The 21,836-nt window shown below is 36.5% G+C and overlaps 2 protein-coding genes across 9 annotated transcripts in view; one reads left to right on the top strand and one right to left on the bottom strand.

Annotated features, from left to right (window-relative positions):
- The window catches only part of taok3a (TAO kinase 3a), a 64,824-nt gene extending 46,902 nt beyond the window's left edge, over positions 1 to 17,922 (top strand). For 7 of the 8 annotated variants that reach the window (XM_046841275.1, XM_046841270.1, XM_046841269.1 and 4 more), the window contains 8 exons: positions 1,061 to 1,183; positions 6,103 to 6,339; positions 10,377 to 10,505; positions 11,396 to 11,599; positions 11,939 to 12,178; positions 13,227 to 13,439; positions 15,402 to 15,584; positions 16,692 to 17,922. In XM_046841275.1, the coding sequence (XP_046697231.1) occupies positions 1,061 to 1,183; positions 6,103 to 6,339; positions 10,377 to 10,505; positions 11,396 to 11,599; positions 11,939 to 12,178; positions 13,227 to 13,439; positions 15,402 to 15,584; positions 16,692 to 16,853 (1,491 nt within the window). In that variant the 3' untranslated portion in view covers positions 16,854 to 17,922. Of the gene's footprint in view, positions 1 to 1,060; positions 1,184 to 4,757; positions 5,288 to 6,102; positions 6,340 to 10,376; positions 10,506 to 11,395; positions 11,600 to 11,938; positions 12,179 to 13,226; positions 13,440 to 15,401; positions 15,585 to 16,691 lie in introns of those variants that run through there. The other variant, XM_046841276.1, reaches the window with a different exon arrangement.
- A 4-nt stretch (positions 17,923 to 17,926) lies between these two features.
- pebp1 (phosphatidylethanolamine binding protein 1) lies at positions 17,927 to 21,141 on the bottom strand. The gene is made up of 4 exons (XM_046841277.1): positions 20,883 to 21,141; positions 19,683 to 19,792; positions 19,259 to 19,359; positions 17,927 to 18,603 (listed from the first exon to the last, which is right to left on the bottom strand). The coding sequence occupies exons 1-4, from the start codon at positions 21,015 to 21,017 to the stop codon at positions 18,386 to 18,388; spliced, it is 564 nt and encodes a 187-aa protein (XP_046697233.1). The 5' UTR covers positions 21,018 to 21,141; the 3' UTR covers positions 17,927 to 18,385.
- Between the last annotated feature and the right edge of the window lie 695 nt (positions 21,142 to 21,836).

Below are 21,836 nucleotides of genomic sequence, written 5' to 3'. Positions count from 1 at the left end.
TATATTTAAAAGGAGAAAACGGAGAAAACAGATATTTATTAAAATGGCATTAAATTTTCTTTATTTGTTTTTTCATACACAGAGTAGAAATCATAATCTCACAATACCAAATGTGGAATGCACTGTTGTGCACAATATTTCCAATTTAATGTCCAGTCTAATGTCTGGTCTATCGCTTGTCTAACGTCCAGTCTGTCATCCGGTTTACCGTCCAGTCTAATGTCCAGACCTATTGTTCAGTCTAACGTCCAGTTTACCGTCCAGCCTATCATCTGGTCTATCTTCCGATCCAACGTCTGGTTTACCATCCAGAGTATCGTCCAGACAATCGTCCGGTCTAATGTCCGACTTAACATTCAGTCTAATGTCCGGTCTATCGTCCAGTCTAACCAGTCGAATGTTCTACCCTGGAAGTAAAAGGAATTTTTTTATTGGTGCTTTTCAAGGATGAAATGTCCACTCTGGAGCTCTGGAATTTTAGAGACTGCAGACATTCTACAAATAAGTTTTATATTTTGAGCAAAATTAGTTTTTTCAACACAATTATTTTATGATTCATTTTTGATTTTCAAAACAAAAGAAATTCATGTAACAAACACAAAATAAATACTAATCATTAAAGTAACAAAATAACAATCGAAATTTCGAAAACAAAAAATAATAAATGGAAAAAAATTGGTTTTAATCTGAAATTAAAGATTGGCAACGAAAATTAAAGTAGAAGTTAATTATGTAATTATTTATTCAAATCCAGAAAATGATATGTATATAATAATGTAAATATTTTGATGAGTTAGATATTTCTGTGTAGATATTGTCTTTTTTATAGTTAATATTTTTGTCATTATTATGTATTAATTATTTATTAATTTGCTGTTATATTTTGCTATTTAATTCCAAGCAGATGATTTTTTTATTATTTCTAAAATACGAATATTAATCAGCTTTTCTTCTTTCTTTTAAGAAAAAATAATAAAGATGTGAAATAAATAAAAAAACTTTGTTCTTTTGTGTTATGTTATAGTTGTTTTATGAGTTGTTGTTGTTTGTGTGTTTACAGGATCAGTATATCCGGGATGAAGGTGCTCATCGCTCAGACTTTCAACCATCGCCGTCAGATCTCGCTCAGGCTCATAATTATAAAAACCGTGAGCGATTCGCCACCATCAAGTCCGCCTCGCTTGTGAGTACCCACAATTACATCATCTGCTTTTCCTCGTCTCTTCTCCCGTCTTCTGTCTTTTTCTCTCTCTCTTTTTTAAATTTTTGATTAAACCTGATGACAGACTCTTCATTAGTGGTGAAGTCATAGTGGATCCAGAATCCAATTTAAAAACACTAAGCTGATTATTGAGTGTTTAGTAATAATAATAATAATAATAATAATAATAATAATAACCATTATTTATTGCATTCATTGAGATTTAAATTAGTATTTATTAAAGTTGACTTTCTGCTTCAATTTGCTGTTGCATTTATACTTATTGATAAGGAACATGTGACAACGATGCAGGTTTTTATTTGTCATTTTAGTAATAAGTTAATAATAATAATAATAATAATAATAATAATAATAATAATAATAATAAACAATATAATATAATATACAATATATATTAAAATATGTTATTATATATAATATATAATCAAATATATATTTTATTTTGTTATACATACCATTATAAAATATATATATAATATATAAATAGTATATCAAATTTGAAAGAACTTTGGAGAATCTTGTCAGAACCACGGTTGCTTTCTTTATGAGGACACGAAGAAAATTCCCCCCTCTTTATACACACACACACACACACACACACACACACACACACTTGCGCTTGTGTCTGTTGTCAAGGCAACAGTTTGCGGTCAATAGGCTGTGTGGTTGTGCTCACGCGAGGCCGTATTGTTCGTCAGCCATCATTCCGTCATTGAAAGACAAAAGCAGCTTCTGTTTACTTTCATCTCTCTGCTGTTTTTGTGCTCAGAGCCGGACGTATTTCCATCCCGTCTTTACTTAAAAAGGTCACAAAGAATTCAAGACACTCATCCAAAGCCGCACGTCAAGGTTTAATAAAGCCCTCCGGACCTCACAGGGACGATAAGTCCAGGTCATTCCTCACACTCAGGAGGCTGTGTCACTTGTTTCTTTTCTAATTACACATTGTTGTAATGTTCATATTTGGGATCAATGGAAGGCGTGATAGTCGATCCCAGAGTGCTCGCCATATGAGATGATGTCACCTGTTTAGGCTGGCTGTTTCCTGGTGTTTGAGCACCCTCTACCGGTAGACATGCACTCTGCAGCTGTCTGACAACACAGACTCATTTATCATCTCGCAGAAATTACCCAGAAGTCCAACGTTATTCGCGAAGATAACTTCATATCCTGTGGCAGACTTGATTTCTTTCTGTATCTTATTGCAGTAGAGAGAGAGAGAGAGAGAGAGAGTCAGTCAGACTTGTTCATTGCGAATGTTTTTTTTTTTTTTTTTTGTGTTCACCATTGGATTGTGGGGTTCTTTGTTTGTGCAGAGGGGGTAGCGCAGGAGGCAGAGGGGAAAAAAGTGACATCAGATTGTTTTATTTTGATTTCACAGACTAACGAGAGAAAAGCCACAGTTAAGTCAGTCATCGTTTTCGAAAGCCTCCGTTTTCACAAACCACAAAAACAGCGTTTTCAGATTAATCCAATGTGGAGAGCGTTTTAAAAGATTTTCGTCAACTGAAAACGCTGCCTCAGCCTGGACGGAAGACCAAAACGCAGAGAACAATATGTGTGTTGAAAAATAAATATACAGTGTTATTGACCTTCTCCACACTTTTACTCTCCTACCAGAAAACCTGGTGCTTCTGCTAGTGGTTCCTACATGCACCCCTGCCATTTTTGTACTAAGACTTAAAGAGCGATTGAGATTTTTCAGTTTTTTTAATTTGAGAGAAAAAAAACAACACATTTTTCTCTCTGCTTCGTCATTTCAGTCACGTAGCATAAAAAAAAAAAATCTCTCTAAAGCGGATAAAGTTGAAAACTCAGTTTTTGCTTCGCAGTGTGGATCGTAAAAAGAAGTTTCGATCAATGCGGCGACGTTTTAAAGAGAATAACAAGTAAATAAACGAAGGACGGAAGCGACGCGGGTCGAAACCCCTTACGTTTTTGCAGTGAGCGTTTTCAGTGTCGATGAGCAAACGGTTGAAAACGAAACGGAAACTTTTAACGTGAAAACGCGTTTTTTCAAATGAATCCGGATTTGTGTAGTAGCCTTAAGCTCTGGAACATTGTTTTTGTTATAGCGTTTATTATTTGACGTAATGGACGTTGTCTCAAAACTTCGGAAGTCCTAAGGGGCCATGCATTATAAGAAATGTTTTTCTTTCTTGTTTACTCATGTTCACAATTTAATTTTCTAATGATTTCGACATCATTTTATGACCAGTACTTAATTTTTCTGCGTATTCGGCATAATAGCAGGTTCTAGAGGCAGCATCATCAGGGACTCGATCTAAAACAGCCTGTTGGTGATTGACAACTCACACGTACGTGTCTGACACCAGAGAGGGAGGCTGTCAGGTCTGCAACTTTATCATAAAAGTGTAGTCAATTTCATTGCCAGACAATTTGAGGAACGTCTGAATGGTCACCGAGTGATGCATGAAAGATGCTGTTTGAGCGGTCTGATCAAAGTAAAAGTAAATGCGATCATCCACGATGCTGCAATGATGAACTACCTGAGCTGAGAGGAACCGGAACTAAAAGTGGAACCCGTCCTCCTCTGGGTGACACCGAATGTCCATTCATTGCACTTTCATCATTGTTCACTGATGGACATTTGAGTTCAATTAAATATTAATTACAGTCCAAATTCATCTTTGAGGTTCTCGAGTTAAACTCGTCACTATGAGCTCATGGATTTAACGCGCTCTGGAACAACCACCATTGTTTTTAAATGCGCTTTTACTATAATACAATAATTTAATATTATTCATTTGTAACCAATTTAACTTCAAAACTTCAAAACATGCCTCTAATGAAGCACCTTCACTTTAAAGCATATATATATATATATATATATTTAAATGTCTGATTTCTTCTCAGCGTGTACTGCATTTAATACATCACTAACATTTATATCTCCTCAAGATCATATATCACTTTTCTGTCAGCGTTTTGTCAAATTCACCTGAAAGCCTGATCTCTCTCTTGTCTGAAATGACAAATAAATGAATTATTTTTAAAGTTGCTTAAAAGTGAAGATCCGGTGGGAATTTAAAGTTTACAGCAGGGAGATAAAGACGACTCTACGATTCATAACTCATTATCTTATTACTGAATAATTTCTTTATATAAGTTTTTTTATTGTATGATAAGCAGAAGAAAAAATGAATCAATAAAATGAAATAAAGTTAACAAAATCCACAGCGTAAAAAAAAAAAAAATTTGTTTTATTCTCAATTAATTTAGTTACGTTTCAATAATACTTTTGTGTTTTGTGTGTGTGTATATAATTTTTTTAATATTTGTATTATTATTTTTTATTATTATTATTTTTTTTTTTTACTAAATATGTTCCTGCCATTCGTGTCCATTCTACCGGTGCTGAAATACCCCAGTTATATTAATACTATTGCATATCTATTAGCTGTAATATTGTCTTGAGAGTAAACGGTCATTTGATAGGTCAAAGGTCAGACACATAAAATAAAACACAGATGCCTGCGTTTTTTTTTTTTTGCGTGTTTCAGTTCTCTTGAACTTGGAAGTGCTTGTATGGTCTGTTGTGTTAGTTTTGTGTGAAAGCTGCGCGTGCCTGGTGCTGGGCATTGGGGCAGAAAGTGTGAGGACGGGTGCGGGTACAGTGGGGGTATTGATTCGGCGTGATTAGAAGCGCCCGTGTTTTCAGCGCGTGTTCATGTGACCGGCGTACTAAACGCCACTCAGCCTGGAGAGAAGAGCTGTGTGAAGGAGCCAGGCCTCTGAGAACCCTCTTTCATCCCGACACACACCTGCCAGAGCTCGGAGATGTGGACAGAGAGCGAGGAGTGTTTATCCACACACACACACACACACACACACCCCCACACACACACACACTCTCTCTCTCTCTCTCTCTCTCTCTCTCTCTCTCTCTCTGGGTTTCCGTGCGCAGCGATGTGAAATGTTTGGGGTTCACTCTCCATGATCTCGCACGTCCTTTCCTTTGCCAACATGTTTGGCCTCAGGAGCTCAGGTGGGAGTTACGAGAAACTCAACGAGCACTTTGACCTCAACGCGCCTTTTTTCCAGGTTGGTGAGACTCCGAGTCGCTTTGTATCGTTTCCGAAAAACGTTTCTACAATCGAGGGTAACATTTTGGTTTAATGTTTTTTTTTTTTTTTAAATCAATTTCTTTCGTTCCATATTACATTGAATCGATGACATACAGTTCAAGCCTCGTCTAACGCTTTGGAAACACGACATAAACTTACTCGTAAAAGTTTGTAGGTTGTGTTTTTTTTTTTCTTTCTTGTTTTGGATGCTATCATGGGCGAATAAATTTTTTAAAATGATAAATAAATAAAATGAATTGAAAATAAATTAATAAATTAAGTATTTCCTACAGAGCTTTACTTTATTTATTTCTTCGGTAAATGCTGGATTGTAAAAAATAATAATAATAAAATAAATAAATAAATAAATCTGTATAAATAAGTAACAAATATTTCATATAGAGCTGATGTTAAACAGGTGATATAATAAACTATAATAACCTGTGAATTTTGTAAATAATGTAAGTAGTCTATAACTGTAAACACGGTCAGTTTGATTAGCTGCTGAAGTATCGTCAGCGTGAAATTGGACAATTTGTTGTGTTTTTACTTTATTTCTTTAATCACTTTAATTTTCCTTCATCTGGTTTTCAAAGGTTTGCTTCATGTATCGTGATCTGCTTATTACGATAAATGTGACGTGCATGTAATACGTCTGGTGGTAACACACGAGGAACCTGCTTTTGTTAGTCAACGCAAATCGCCACATTCGCTTCTGTATTAAATCTCTAAAAGTTCACCAGCCAATTCCTGCATCTAATTTTGTGTAATTTTATTTAATTTTCTCTCCAGGTGACTCGTCAGATCCATGAACATGAGCAGGAGAACGAGCTGCGTGAGCAGATGTCCGGCTACAAGCGCATGCGACGGCAGCACCAGAAGCAGCTGATCGCTCTGGAGAACAAGCTGAAGGCCGAGATGGACGAACACAGGCTGAAGCTGCAGAAGGAGGTGGAGACGCACAGCAACAATGCCTACATAGAGCTGGAGAAACTAGCCAAGAAGCACGCTATCCATACGGATAAAGAGGTGAGGAGGACGCAGGTCTTACTGTCCATCTTTCACTTATCTGTATACACATAGGAGGAGATATTCAGGATCACTCTGCAGCATAGCAAACACTAAACATTCATATTATATGTTAAAAATTCACATAAAAAATATCACCCTTTTTTTTATCTGTTTGAAATGTACTGTAAATTAAACTTTATGTTCATTTTTTAATCAACATGCGCATAGGCATGCTTAATGCAAATGTATGTTTATTATCAGTGAAACAAAACTCAACATAGAGCATGAAGACAAAATATTCTTCTAAATGTTTTAAAGTAATTATGGTGCTTTAAATTTCGTAAATCATCAGGACACCAAACGGAACTTTTGCTTTGTTTCCACACGGACGGTTTTAATTGCCGGATGTGTCCATCATGGCAGATTTTGGTGCTCGATTTGAGACTTGGCTATTTGAGACTAATGCGCTGCGTTAATAAAATTAGTGCCGTTAAAATGATTTTGCGTTAACACGTTTATATATATGTGTGTGTGTGTGTGTGTGTGTGTGTGTGTGTGTGTGTGTGTCTTTAATACACTAATATAATAATAGCTCTATTTATTTAAATCTGTAAATTATTTCAGAATCTTTTATAATAATGTTATCGCAAACATTATTATTAAATTAAACTGCACCGAAAAAACATTTTTAACCAGATAAAAATGTGCGATTAAGTTGCGATTATTCACAAATATAAATTCATTAAAATTAAATGAATTGAAAATTAATCAATTTAAATTGTTCCAATTTGATTGATTATGCAATTTAACCAATAAAATAAAAAATGTGTTGCATTAATTAGATTTATTCACTTATATATTTTTTTTATATTATAAAATATTATTTTATCTTATTTAACCAAGCAGGCATGTTATTCAAATTGTTTTCAAAATGTAAACTGTTCAAATGTTAATTATCACACATGTTAATAATAATAAGCGTTAATAATAAATGACGAGTAATTTTAGGTTTTGCATTTCTTCCGTCTAAACATACTGAAATTTTACAGAACCGTGAATTTTGTGTACCGTTGCACCCCTGATATATATATATATATATATATAATGCAAAGAAAAATGAGGATATTTTCACAAAAATAAATAAATTAAATAAAAAAGTAAATAAACAAAATGAAATAACGTGGACAATAAATCTATTAGAAATGCCAGCTTTTATTTCACACTAATTAAGTCACAAGGACAGATGAAAAATAAACTTTTACTAGTGTTGTATTTCTGTTAACGACAGATATTACTTGAGATAATGAATGAAATATAAATTCCTCATGGAGTTTATTGCAGGCTGTAAGGTGGTCGAATGGTTGCTTTATCGAATATTTTAAATATGTTTTTAAAGAACAATGCATTCATCACAGAGGTTAATATCAAATTTAAATAACAAGTCATTCTAGTTTGTTGTTTTTACTAACTGTACTGGTTAATTGTAATAGATAACTGTACTAGTGAACTGTAATTGATTGTACTAGCTTACTGTAACAGCGAACCACATTCTGCTATCTATCTGTAATAACTAACTGTGCCATCTAACTCTATTATCTATGAACTAACTATGTGTACTAGATAACTGCTAAATAACTGTACTAAATAAGTCTACTAGCTAACAGTACTGGCTAACTCATCAATATTTGTACTAGCTAGCTGTGTCTCCTAACTGTACTTAATAATTAGCTAACTCAGTTTATACAGTTAGTAATCTGTAATAGCTCATTGTATGTATGATTTAACTGCACATGATAAATATATTAACAAACTGTACTAGATAAGTGCACTCATCATAGCCACCATTGTCTTTTTCCCCCTTTTTTATTATGTTTCCTCATGTCTTTATAGAGACTTTATGAGAGGTTATATAAGACAGGATAAGATGAAACCACCAAAACAGGTTGTAGGGAATTTGTGCTCTCAGATGCCATGTTGTAGTTATGTTCACATTACCGTGTGCACTGGGATTATGTTAATAGCCTGTTCATTATTCACGATGCATATGTTGATTGGTATGCTAATGAGGCGAGGGGGAGAAAATGGTGGGTTTGTCTGCAGAGTAAAGCGTAGCACTGTGACATACTTTGAGTCTTGACTTGACGGGATTGAATTCTTTAGTTCACTGCACAGTAGACAGTCAGAAACGCGCATCTGCAAGCTTTTGGCCGATATCAGAGTGTGTTTTATGATCCGGTGATGTTTCAGGAATCTATCGACCAGTTTCGATTGGTCTATGGCGCTTAGAGCCAACTTCTTGTAAAATATATACACAATATGTATCACTGTTTATATAGTGAAGCTGACTTACTCGGCTGCACATTTCTACTTCTTCATTTTATACATTTGTTTGATGATCTTTGAGTTAACCCTGGATCATGACACAGAAGTCTTCACAAATTTCTTTCATTCTGGATTCTTCGATTGTTTGGCTTGGGTGTGTTTTTGTGTGTTAAAAGGGGGGGGCATATTGTACATTCTCATAGGTTCTATACAAAAATTTGAGGTCCTTAATTCTTCAGATAATTAATAGATATACTAGGGATGCGCATTTCCATAACTGAGGCCGATAGGATGCATTAAAGATACATGTGAAGCAGCTACCGATGCAATACAATTCATCAGATAAAACCAGACGTTCTTTTCCTGTTCTGTCTCCAGGAAGTTACAGCTCTACCTCTGCCATGTTAATCTGATTCTATGTGACTCTCAGGACACGCCTCGTTCTCCGTAGTGTTGTGATACGTCATATTCACGTAGCAGCAGCGGTGCTGAGAGAACGTGCTCGAGACATAGTTTACTGAGGAGAAATCAATCTACATACCAAATATCGGTCACAAATTCTTGGTCAGTTTCGAAATAATAAAAGAATAGCGCATATACTAATAATTATAAATAAATAATTTGTTTTTTACAGATGGAAATATGTTACAGCACGGGTCTTTAACCGGGGGTCTGCTAATTAATGTTAAAAACTAAACAAAAAATTAAATAAACATGAGTAAAATCATTAAAGATAAAATATTGTATTTTAAAAATATCTAGGTCTATTAAACGTAAAACTGATGTTCATGTAAATGTATAATAATCCACCTGATAGTAAAAGGAAAACGTGTAAAACGGCAAAATCTATTAAAATAAGACAATTGTGAACGACTTCATTAATTGCAAAATATATGCTTGTTCTGATGCATAAATCTTGGTTAGATGCATAAATTCTAATTGTCGTAATACTAGTGTAATATAATTGGCTTCCGTTAATATCAGTGGTTAAGTTTGACACATTTTGTATCAGGGGTTCCCTGCCCCATGTCTTTATCACGTAAGGAATATCTGACCTGGAAAACTTTAAAGACCCCTGTGTTAACGCTGCACAAACTTAGGCGAATATTTGTTTTTACTGTTTTTAAATCAGTGCATCACATTGTTTTTATTTAGACAGTTGATGGTTGAAGTACATCTACAGAGATCGCTCCTTCTTCACAGAGTGTGTGATTGTTGATATGATGATGCTTTCTGTATAGAGACACAAATTTGAGATTTAGATGCCAGACTTAGTGAAGGCACTGGAAATTATCCAGCACTTTGGTAACAACAACAGTTAGAAGTTTTTTTTTTTTTCTTTTAGAGATCGACAGAGAGAGCTGGATGTAACTATAAACAGATAAAAAGTATTGTGTCGTTAAAAAAAAAAGAATATCGTAATCATTGGCAAATTGCTGTTTTGTAAAAAGAATAAAAAGCCCATATGAAAGTGCTGTGTTTAAGATAATAATCATCTTTGAGTGGTAACAACCCAGAGATTGTCCTTACACATGTATATTGCATTCATAAACAGAGGTGCTTCGGTTTCATCCCTGGACAGTGAAAAATGAAACCATGTGGTGATATCAGCTGATATTCATAGTTAAATCAGTTATAAATAAAGAACTTAGACACCACACACAATTCATATCCATGGAACTAGCAACGTTAAACAAGATGCATCTCTTCTGTGGGTCACGTGTCCTTTCCAGATGAAGACGACTGCAGCAGATGAGAAGAAGTTCCAGCAGCAGATTCTGGCTCAGCAAAAGAAAGAGCTCACCAACTTCCTGGACACCCAGAAGAAACAGTACAAACTGTGCAAGGAGAAGATTAAAGAGGTGCTGTTCATTTTTTAACATTTATTCTTAGCAGGCTTTAGTAGTAATAATTACAACCTTGACAACGATGTTAAAAAAAAAAGAGAAGGAGAGGATGAGTTGAAGGTCATCGGCATAGGAGCAGCGGTGGACAGTAAGGAAGTAAATGTAATTCATTACTGTATTTAAGTAGCATTTTTGCGTATCTGCACTTTACTGAAGTAAAATATTGTTCTTTTTACTCAACTAGATTTTGTGAAATCAGTTGTTTCTTTTTATTTATGAGGAAAATGTAACTGAGTCACCAATCTGTCACCAACATACAGTTCAGCATCAGTTCAACATCAAGCAGAATATTGAGAGAGAAATAAATGATAAAGAAACTCCAGACTCGAACTTACCACAACACACGTGACCTCATTTACACTATTTTACACTAAGTAGTTGAAAAGGAGGCTTTGGACTCAATCATTTTAAATAGATGTCAATCAGTGTTTGAGTCATTAATATCATTCTATTAACATTTATTAGTGGAGTGTCATAAGTGTAGGTGGTATAATGTAAGGTATATAAAGGAAAATAAAAGAGGACCAAGCACTGAGCCTTGTGGGACACCTGTCCTTGCCAAGAAAATCCACATCTGCTTCTTGCAGGTACACATCACTTATGACAGTAACTCTGGGTAGAAGGCACTCCACCTTGTGTCTTGTCTTCTGACAGACCATGTTGAATATGCAACATGACACCTCTCAGCAATAACACAACAGCTGTTTCTGGTTGGTGTGGACGTTGGTCCGTGAAAGGAAAGTTTGTACACCAAAACAGAAAGAAAGACTTTCACTCTTGCTGTGGCCCAGAGATTTAAATATTGTGCATAATAAAATATTTGTTTTCTTTCACCGTCTTTTCAGGAGATGAACGAGGACCACAGCACTCCAAAGAAGGAGAAGCAGGAGCGTTTGTCAAAGCATAAGGAGAACATGCAGCATTCACAAGCGGAGGAGGAAGCCCAGCTTCTTGCCCAGCAGCGCCTTTACTACGATCGCAACTGCAGGGCCTTCAAACGCAAAGTCATGACCAAGAGACATGAATTCGAACAGGAGCAGCTCCGAGAGGTAGGAGGAGGAAGAGCGTAGGTGGTCTTCACAGACCAAAGCTGATCAATTAATAGTTTTGATCACAAGCTCTGGGATTTTGCCAGCCCCAGATCTTTTGTGATGTTCAGAAAAAAATTATTTCTGTTTTTATGTTTATAAAAATGGCATGTAAAGTGAAGAACTGGATAGTTTACATCTTTTGGTCTCTTTGTGTTTGATGACTTGGCAGGTGGTCCGATATGAAGCTTACAGGACTAAAAATTAACTTGAGAGTACTAGAAGTTCAGTTATCCAAAAGAAAAGTTTATTAGGAAAATAGAAAAGCAGCCTGTAGAACCGTTATTGTTTTTCTCTCAGGAGCTGAATAAAAAGAAGACGCAAAAGGAGATGGAGCACGCTATGCTGATCAGACACGACGAGTCGACTCAGGAGCTGGAGCACCGGCAGCTGAAAACGCTGCAGAAGCTGCGCATGGATCTAATCCGCCTGCAGCACCAAACCGAGCTGGAGAACCAGATCGAGTACAATAACCGCAGAGAGAGAGAGCTGCACCGCAAACACGTCCTCGAGCTCCGGCAGCAGCCCAAAAACCTCAAGGTGCCTCCACAAACTCTCTTCAGATATATTTAGGGAGCTGGAATGACTGGATTATGAGTCATGTCTCTAACGTCACTCTGCTTTTATGTAAAATGTGGCGTGTTGGTTATTATTAGAAGATTCTGTGATTTTTCATCCCACGGAAAACCCTGGAATAATCATATTTATTTAATTTATTTTTTTTTACATTTGCATTGCATTAGGAATCATGAAAGACTGACTCAGGCTCCTTTTCTTTCTCTTTGCAATGTTCCAAGTATTTATAATTATTATAAGTCTTTAAATCTTTTTAATCATTTGTATATTAGTTCCTGGCCTTAATTGCAGGTACATTATAAGGACAAAAGTTTGTGGACACCCGCCCATATGATTCATATCATATCAGTCCCCGTATTGTATTAATAACCTCCACTCTTCAGACACAAGGGTGTTAGTGAAGTCAGGTGTAGGTGAGGTGAGGAGGCCTGGGGGTGCAGTCAGCATTCCAGTTCATCCCAAAGGTGTTCAATATGGTTGAGGTCAGAGATCTAAAGCAGGAGATCTTTCACTCCAACCCATATAGAGCAGATCTTTATGCATCCGGCTTTGTGCACATGAGCATTGTCATGCTGTGACATGTTTGGGTCTCCTAAAGAAAGTCAAGTGAAGGGAAAATCTTAAGCGACTGCATCCAAAGACATCAGATACAATTGTGTGCTTCCAACTTTGTGATCGGAGTTTCGGAAAGAACCACACATGGGTTGTAGTCAGGTGTCCCAATACTTTCGCCCATATAGTCAATATATATATATTTAAGACTCATTAATAGGGCTGTTGTGAATATGGAGTGATTTTGCTTTATTTACTTTCTGCACCTGAATTATATTAAATTCGCTTTTAGGAATCAGGGAATAAAAGTAGGCATCAGGTATTTTTGATGTTGCATTTGTCTTGTCTGATATTGTGGTTTGGGTTTCCTAGAGAACTTGCAATCACAGTGCTTGGACCAGGGGATGCTGTTTTCATGATTAGCTCCCTAATTATATTCTCATTGTTCTTTCTGTCCCAGGTAATGGAGTTGCAGATAAAGAAGCAGTTTCAGGACACGTGCAAAGTGCAGACGAAGCAGTACAAAGCTCTGCGGCACCACCAGCTCGAGGTGACGCCGAAAAACGAGCACAAGATCGTGCTCAAGGCCCTGAAGGACGAGCAGACGCGCAAACTAGCCATCCTGGCTGAGCAATACGAGCAGAGCATCAACGAGATGATGGCATCACAAGCGGTGAGAACATAACAGAATAGTACTGACAGGCACAAATACACTGTATGGACAAAAGTATTGGGACACCTGACTTTTCCAGACATGTGTTTCTTACCCCAAGTAGGAGGCACCCAGTTGTATCGGATGTCTTTGGATGCTGTAGCATAAAATGTTCCCTTTACTTAACTTCACTAGGAGACCCCAAAAATGTTCCAGCATGACAGTGCCTTTCTGTACAAAGCAAGGGCCCTGAAGATCTACTTCACATGGGTTGGAGTAAGATCTCCTGCTATAGACCTCCAAACCTATTAAACACCTTTGAGATTAATGTGAATGCTAACTGCACCCCAGGAACCTCCACATCTCACCTACATCAGTACCTGATTTTACTAACACCCCTGTATCTAAATAAATCTTCACAAATCTCCAAACACACCAGAGGGTCGAACTCACCAGAAGAGTGGATCTTCACTCAGGTTAACTGTAAATAGGGACTGAATGTGGAATGGGATGTTCAAAAAGCACAAGCGAATCTTATGGTCAGGTGTCCACAAACTTTTGTCCATATAATGTAGTTTGATTATTCAAGTAGTGTAGTTTCTTTTTTTCACTTTGTTATACTTTTTTCCGAATTGCTTCTGTGATGAATGTGAAGGAAAATAGAGTATTTAAAGCATGTAAAAAACAAAAAACAACACCGTCTTAGCTGTCCATTGTGCAAAGGGGTGGGGCATTAAAATGGTTGTGTACTAGTGGAAATGAAAGAAAAGAAAAAACTAATTTTGTTAATGCTAAAGAAGTTACAGTGGTGTTCAGTAGCTCCAAAAAAATTTACATTAAAACCTTCTTTTAAAAAAAAACAAAAAAACTACAACCTTTAAAAAAAAAAAAACTAAAACCTTCTTAAAAACTAAAACAGTAAAAAATAATAAAACCTTCTTTAAAAAAAACAAAAAAACCTAAAACCACCTTTAAAAAAACAAACATAAAAAAACAAACCTTTTAAAAAATAAACTAAAACCTTCTTAAAAACAAAAACAAAAAAGTAAAAAATAATAAAACCTTTAAAAAAACAAAAAAAAACTAAAACCTTCTTAAGAATTCGCATGCACCAAAAATAACCCTTTTTTCATGCACCAAAAAAACCCTATTCTCTCATGCCCAAAAAAAAAAAAACTTCTCATCCACCAAATTCATTCTTGACATCACCCTTTCTGAGAAATCCAGCTGAGAAAGAGTGATGTCAGAAATGCTATGCACTAAATAGTTACAGGAAAGACTTGAGTAAGCGTGTTGGAGATCTATGAGCGATGGCATTGTGACAGATGTTAAATGATGGACGCTTTGGAAGGGGATCTGTTTGAGCAGAGTGTACATTTGAGAAGGACAGACTGAAGATCTAAAGCACAGCTACTGTAGATCTTTAGATAGAGATGAGATTAGATTCCACTTTATTATTATTGCACTAGTTACAGTAAAAGGCAACGAAATTGGAAGCAGTGTAAAATATTTACATATGTACAGTTTGGTAAGGCAGTGATATGTGATGCATATAAATAATGACAGATAAATGAACAATATCAAATAGACAATATGAATATAAATAAACAGTGAGGTGATTATATACAATGTAGGAAATATATTGTGAAAAGCAGGGGTCCTAGAACTGAACCTTGCTGCACCCCATAATTTACTTGCATTAACCTGATAGTTCTTCATTTTAATCTACAGTATGTGCAACATACAGCATGCAATGGTTATAGAGTAAGGTGACGTAAAAAAATTATTTGTACAAACTGTCCCTGACATCAGTACATACGACAAATAAAAGTTGAAACTCGAAACTAAAAGCAGGGTTTGTGGATGACGAGACGAGAGTGAGATCGGTTCTATTTGCCGGTTTCGTCAGGAAAACTAAAACGGGTGATGAAGTTCGATAGTCCATATGGCTGATTCAATTTTTTTCTTTCCTTGTGTGTGTAGTTGCGTTTGGACGAGGCTCAGGAGGCCGAGTGTCAGGCTCTGAGGCAGCAGCTGCAGCAGGAGATGGAGCTCCTAAACGCCTACCAGAGCAAAATCAAAATGCAGACGGAGGCGCAGCACGAGCGCGAGCAGCACAAACTCGAGCAGAAGGTGTCGCTGCGCAGAGCTCATCTCGAACAAAAGGTAGAGGCATCGTTTTTATGACTGAGCTGAGACCAGAATGAAGGGAACGTGCCACTCTTAGTCACAACACGAAGGCGAAGGTTCGGTTTTTTTACAGATGTTTAATGCATTCATCAACACTGTAGAACTAAACAAACAGGACGAGTATAGCAAACATCAGTTACACATTCAATCACACAGAAAACACGCATACGAATTAAAACTCGTAAACAAACTAAACATACTTTCACATATCACTTTTGCCTGCTTGTGAGCTAAGAGAGGGGAATATATCTTCGTCTCCTGATTGGATGTATTATACTTTCGATCTTTCAGTGATCACATCGTTCCGTCTCTTCATGCAGATGACATAACAGGAAGTGCCATACAAATGGCATGATGGGAGTAAAAACAAACATAATCAAAAACTCTAAGAAAGAATCAGTCAATTCAAGTAGCTTTTATTGTCATTTCAACCATATACATCTGACGCAGTACACAGTGAAATGACACAACGTTCCTCCTGAACCCTGATAATATATACAACAACAATCACAGAAAACAGAAGACACAGGGCTGAGGACTAGTAAAGTTCACATAAAGTGCATGTGTGCAACCTGGTGCAAGACAACACAGGACAACAGAGGACAACAGAGGACAACACCCAAAACACAAAATAGCTCCACCAGTAAACCTGTTGTAAAGAGACAAAGTGAACAGTAGCAAAAATGTAAACAAAATGTTGTCCCTGACATATGGCACTGTGTGTGTGTGTGTGTGTGTGTGTGTGTGTGTGTGTGTGTGTATATATATATATATATATATATATATATATATATATATATATATATATATATATATATATATATATATATATATACACACATACACATATTCAGTATATACTGTTTTAATATTTGAACAGAAAAATTCATTTACTAGCAATGAAGCAGAATAATGTTTTGAAGTTCGACATCAGCTCTGTTGAATTCTTCGTTTTGATTGGTTGGAAGGCGTTGCGCAATCACTGATGTTTTTCCTGTAATTACAGTGTTGGTCCTAAGCATCATTAACATGATTGTGTGTGTGTGTGTGTGTGTGTGTGTGTGTGTGTGTGTGTGTCCTCAGATCGAAGAGGAGCTGGCTTCTCTTCAGAAGGAGCGCACAGACCGAATCAAATACCTGCTGGAGAGACAGGAGCGTGAAGTGGACGCTTTCGACATGGAGAGCCTGCGCATGGGCTTCAGCAACCTGGGGGCTTTAGAGTACCCTAAAGACGACTACAGATGAGACACGAGACCCTCTCTGCCTTTTGGAAAGAAGCAAAAACAAAAAAACAAAGAAAAAAAAAAAAAAGTCCTCCACTCTTTTAAAGACACGTGCAGTTTTTACTACTGACAAAACCCTCTTTACGTCACGACATTACGACATGCTGGATTACGTCCCTCAGTCATCGGTGTTTAATATTATATATATCTATAAATACAAATAAATATATATATAAGTATTATCTATAAAAATAACGAAACAGTTGCAGTGTTGATGTCCGTGATCTTTCTCGTGCAATGATAACACTTGATGTGATTGATTAACTAGAGATGTAGAGGAAGGACAGCAATACGCACGTGTGACACGTGGGGGTGGGGAGGGGAGGGGGGATTGGGGGTTGCTACTGTTAATGTCCACACATGTTTTTAGTGATATTTTCCACAAGATTTTTAGATTTTAAGCGTACCGCTGCTGAGTCTGGCCATTGTTTTTTTTTTTTTTTTGGGGGTTAGTCATCAGACTGAAACGATTTACACCTTTTGAACAAATTTGATAAAATTTACATACGAACTCGATGTACAGAAACTTAACAGCTGCCTCCGATTTGTAATTTCAACTCCGTCCCAGTTTCTCAGTGAGGAACCCGTTCTGTTCCTGCGTCCTCGATGATCCAACCTCAGCACGAGGTCAGCAATGTGAATTTCACACACACACACACACACACACACACACACACACACACACACACACACCCTGCTGGCACAAAGGGCTCTAAAGCGAAAACTGGACGTCCATTTTGTGTGTCAATTTTATGTAGTTTTTAAATCCTCCAGATTTTTTTTAAATAACAGTGACCATGTTCTGGCCTATAACCGAGGATGACCTCTGACATTTAATTTCGTTTAGTTTTTTGCTTTTTAGAGACGTTTATTTTGTTTTGTTTGTTTTTAATGAGAATCAAGAATCCTGTGAATAGAAAAGTTGCTTTACTGTTTGCATGCACTTTAAATTTGTTTTCAGGTCCGAGAGACGCATGATTTCTGTCCCAAATGCTTTTAATTATATTTGTAAATAAAAAAAACGCTCAACACGTCTGAAAGCATATTTTTTTAATTCAAATCAGGAAACATTGAACAAGAGCATCGTATCAACACCTGAAATTAAAGAGGAAACTGGAACAAAAAAAAGCCCCTATTTAGTGCAACAAGTGGAAAGTAATTGGAGCTTTAACATTTTACTGATTGCCTTCAGGTGAGAAATATCACTGCAATTTCCATCCTGTTCGCCAAAAACATTTTGACCAATCAAACGATCGAACGAATTCTGCCTAGTAACAAGGATCTAATTGGATGTCGGCTCACTACACCATTAACATGCGTTTATTTTTTATTGTTTTATTGAATACTGCTGAAGTGAAATGCTTTTTATTTTATTTATTATATTTAAGTGCTTTACTGCCTTGCTGTATGTATTTATCGTCAAAGCTCAACATTACAATCCGTATCGTATCTCATCCACCTCTTCATGTCCTGAACGTGTGATAAAACACTCCTTTATTTCCCTGCAAGCTGCTGGTAAAGTTTGGGGACGTAATCGTCCCACTCGGCCTGGTAACAGTTTCCGGCCACTGGAGCGCCGAGGCCGTATTTCTTACGGAAGTTTTGGATTTTGAATTTTCCGCGGTTGTCGCCGCAACGGTTGGACAGGACGGATTCGGTGCAGTTCAACGTTCCTGGCTGTTCATACACCAACCACACGTAACGATGGAGACCTAGAGAGAGAGAGAACGAAAAATTACAGTACACAGGACTTTTGTTTTTGGGCAAAAACTTTCACTTCTCAAAAATATTTTACCGTACACAAGTCTTTATTATAATAATCGCAGTGCTACTTTTATATTATAATAATGTAGATTTTAACAATGTTGTTGAGTAAAATTAGTTTTACATTAGTGCCTTCAAATGCTCGATTCTGATTGGTCAGAGGGTCTTGAGTAATTTCCTATAGTAACTTTCATTTAAATCGCACAATTATATGAATGCGGTCGTTTTAATACGTTTCTATAGTAACCGCTTGTTCACAAGTAGACATCGGTAAGGAGGAGTTTAAACTTTGTACAGTGATAAATGTTAGTTGTTGTTATGTTTTATTCAATTATCACTATTTCGTTTTTCTGTCTTCATGTCTTTTGATGCTGATTTTTTTGTTTCCTGACCCATTTGGACATTTATTTCACATACTAAAGAAGAGCTAGTCTGTGTTTCGACATCTTTTTCCTCAGGTACTTTCCCCTTCATTTATTAACCAATCACGATATTTATCAAGTATTAACAATCGAGCTCAGACTTTGAACTTGGAGCTCTGAGAATCCTTCTCTAATTCACCCCAATGTTTTAATCATTAAATCTGGTGCACAAAGTTCTTACCGGTTCCTTTCGGAGGACCAGAGCCGACGTAGTCAGACATCACACACCCGCTGGAGACATCGTTCCCTTTTATATTGACCACCAAGAAGTGATGCCATTCTCTAAAGTGGGAGAAGAAATAAGGGATCAGTCGAACAGGTTATTAAGTAGAAAATATACAAACATAAATAAAGTTATTGAATGTAGGGCTTCTGCGATACGACCAGATGATATCCATATCGTGATAAATTGTCACGATACATGTTTCTGAAAAAAATCACCAGCATTTGAACTCAATACGTGTTTGTGTGTGTGTGTATATATATATATATATATATATATATATATATATATATATATATATATATATATATATATAATATTTTAAACTGGATTCTGGTAGCGATTCTGGTACTGTGTCAGTTCTCCATTTGTGAATGTGTACCTGAATTTGGGGTCTTTCCTGCTCGGAGCGTCCGGATCAGTCAAGGCTAAAGTGTACAGCTTGCTGTGGTCGCATCCTTCCCACTCGACCGCTGTGGGCTGGTTCTGCACCTGAAAACACACACACACACACACGTAACTGTCTGTCCTTCTATCACCTACCTGTCTTACTGTCATCAGTTTACCACCATCTGATCTTCTGTGGCGAATGTTTGTATTGTGGTGAAGTCACACGCAATACCTGAACGAAACCAGTTATTCTCATTTAGACACATTGTGTTTCCACACGGACCATTATTACTGATGCACCACCGCTAAACTTTGGCGTGCGCTGGACACAGAAAACGCTGACTAATGAAGAAATAGAGGAGCGAGGAGAAAACAGCGAGCGGAAGATTCATATGGAAGACCGTTTCCACCAGATAAAACATTTTTGCCTAATTCCGACTTTTTTCCCCCCTCAAACTTCCGAGGATCCCTGGAGAGAAGTCGGAATTGCGAGAGAACAGAAATTCTGATTTACGAGAAATAAACTCGGAATTGTGAGTAAAAAAAAACTCGGAATTAGGCAAACTTTTTATTTGTTTGTTTGTTTAAGTGGGTTTAAAATCTCAGAGCTTCTCGTGTACAATTTCAACAATAAAATGTCAATTTGTCTAAAAAATAAACAAATTATTTGTTTGTTTTAAGAGACACATCTTTTTCTCTTGTATATTTAGTATTTTGCTTTAATAAAGAAAAGCAAACAAACAAAAAGACACCCGATTGTTCGACTAATCGTTGAAATAATCGGCAGAATCCTCGATTACTAAAATAATCGACAGCTGCAACTCGATATTTTTCACCACAACTCTTTCATCCGGGTTTTCAAACCCGTTACACCTACAATGTTTTATAAAAAAAAAGTAAATGTTATTAATATTAGTTTAAAGTATAACAAAATAAATCGTATCTTTTCTTTTTTTTTTTACGCACAAAACAGTTTATTGTGGATTTGCATTTTCTAAACCTTGCGTCTGACGTCATCACGTCGGTGCTCCCTACGTAACGATCACAAATACAACGCCCAAAAAAAAGCAAGTGTTTATTATTTATCAATTAATTAATTACATTTATAATTTGCAATCAAAATGTTAATGCGCGTTAATCCTGAGCAGCGGCTTCCGCTTTCCGCATCGTCTCGGGGGGTCTGCATGCTGACCTGAGTGGGTGTGAGCACTTTCCCCAGCTCGTCGATCTCCAGAGAGCCGTATCTAACCGTCAGGGGTTTCCTCGGCTTTTCCTCCACCTCAGTCAGGGACAGAGGACCCGTCCACTGCTCCAAATCCACCGGCATTTTATTGATTTAATATTAGAAATCCTGCAGACAAACTCGTACTCACGCACTCACACCTTCTCCAGCTCAGGAGCGAAGAACAACATCTGACTCGGTTTCTCTGTGGTTATTCTCAGACTCGTGCTTGATTGACACTCGGCCCAACCAATCACCTTTGGGCACTTTGATTATGATTTGCCAGCTTGATTTAGTAGTCCCGCCTACTGTTGTTTCAGTCAACTGCCATTTGTTTCCACAAGAGGGCGCCAGATACCCGCTCTTATTTCACACATTTATTTCACACCCGTATTACGGAAGTCCCGCCTTCTAACTAGACGATTGGTAGAGCTCGTCTCGCGTTCTGTTCTCTGATTGGCTGCAGTTCCAAGTCTAAAGGTCGAAACGTTGCTAAATATGCTTTGTATACGATTAAATAAAATGAGAGGAAATATATTGTTTTATTGTATTAAAAACAAAAATGGTTGTGTGAATTATTTGTAAATGATTTAGTAAATAATGAATGATACTACATTGTAGTGTGTTAAAATTATTTTGCCACAGACTGCTTCAGATTACAAGAAAAAAAAATATATAAATAAAATAGAATTGCAAAATAAAAAATAAATATTCTGTATATATATAAAAGAATGAATTAAAAAAGACAAAAATGGTGCTAGGGAGCTAAAAATATTGTACATAATTTATAAATATTGTACATAGTATGTGATAAATTATATCGTATTGTACTGCAAATTATTTATTATTTTATTTATGACTTTATGATTTCATTTTTCTAGATTTTACATATATTTTTTTTTATATTTTTGTAACACCGGCACA

This window comes from Silurus meridionalis, chromosome 27, assembly GCF_014805685.1.
Source record: "Silurus meridionalis isolate SWU-2019-XX chromosome 27, ASM1480568v1, whole genome shotgun sequence".
Classification (NCBI taxonomy): domain Eukaryota; kingdom Metazoa; phylum Chordata; class Actinopteri; order Siluriformes; family Siluridae; genus Silurus; species Silurus meridionalis.
This window is presented reverse-complemented; position numbering and strand designations above follow the sequence as displayed.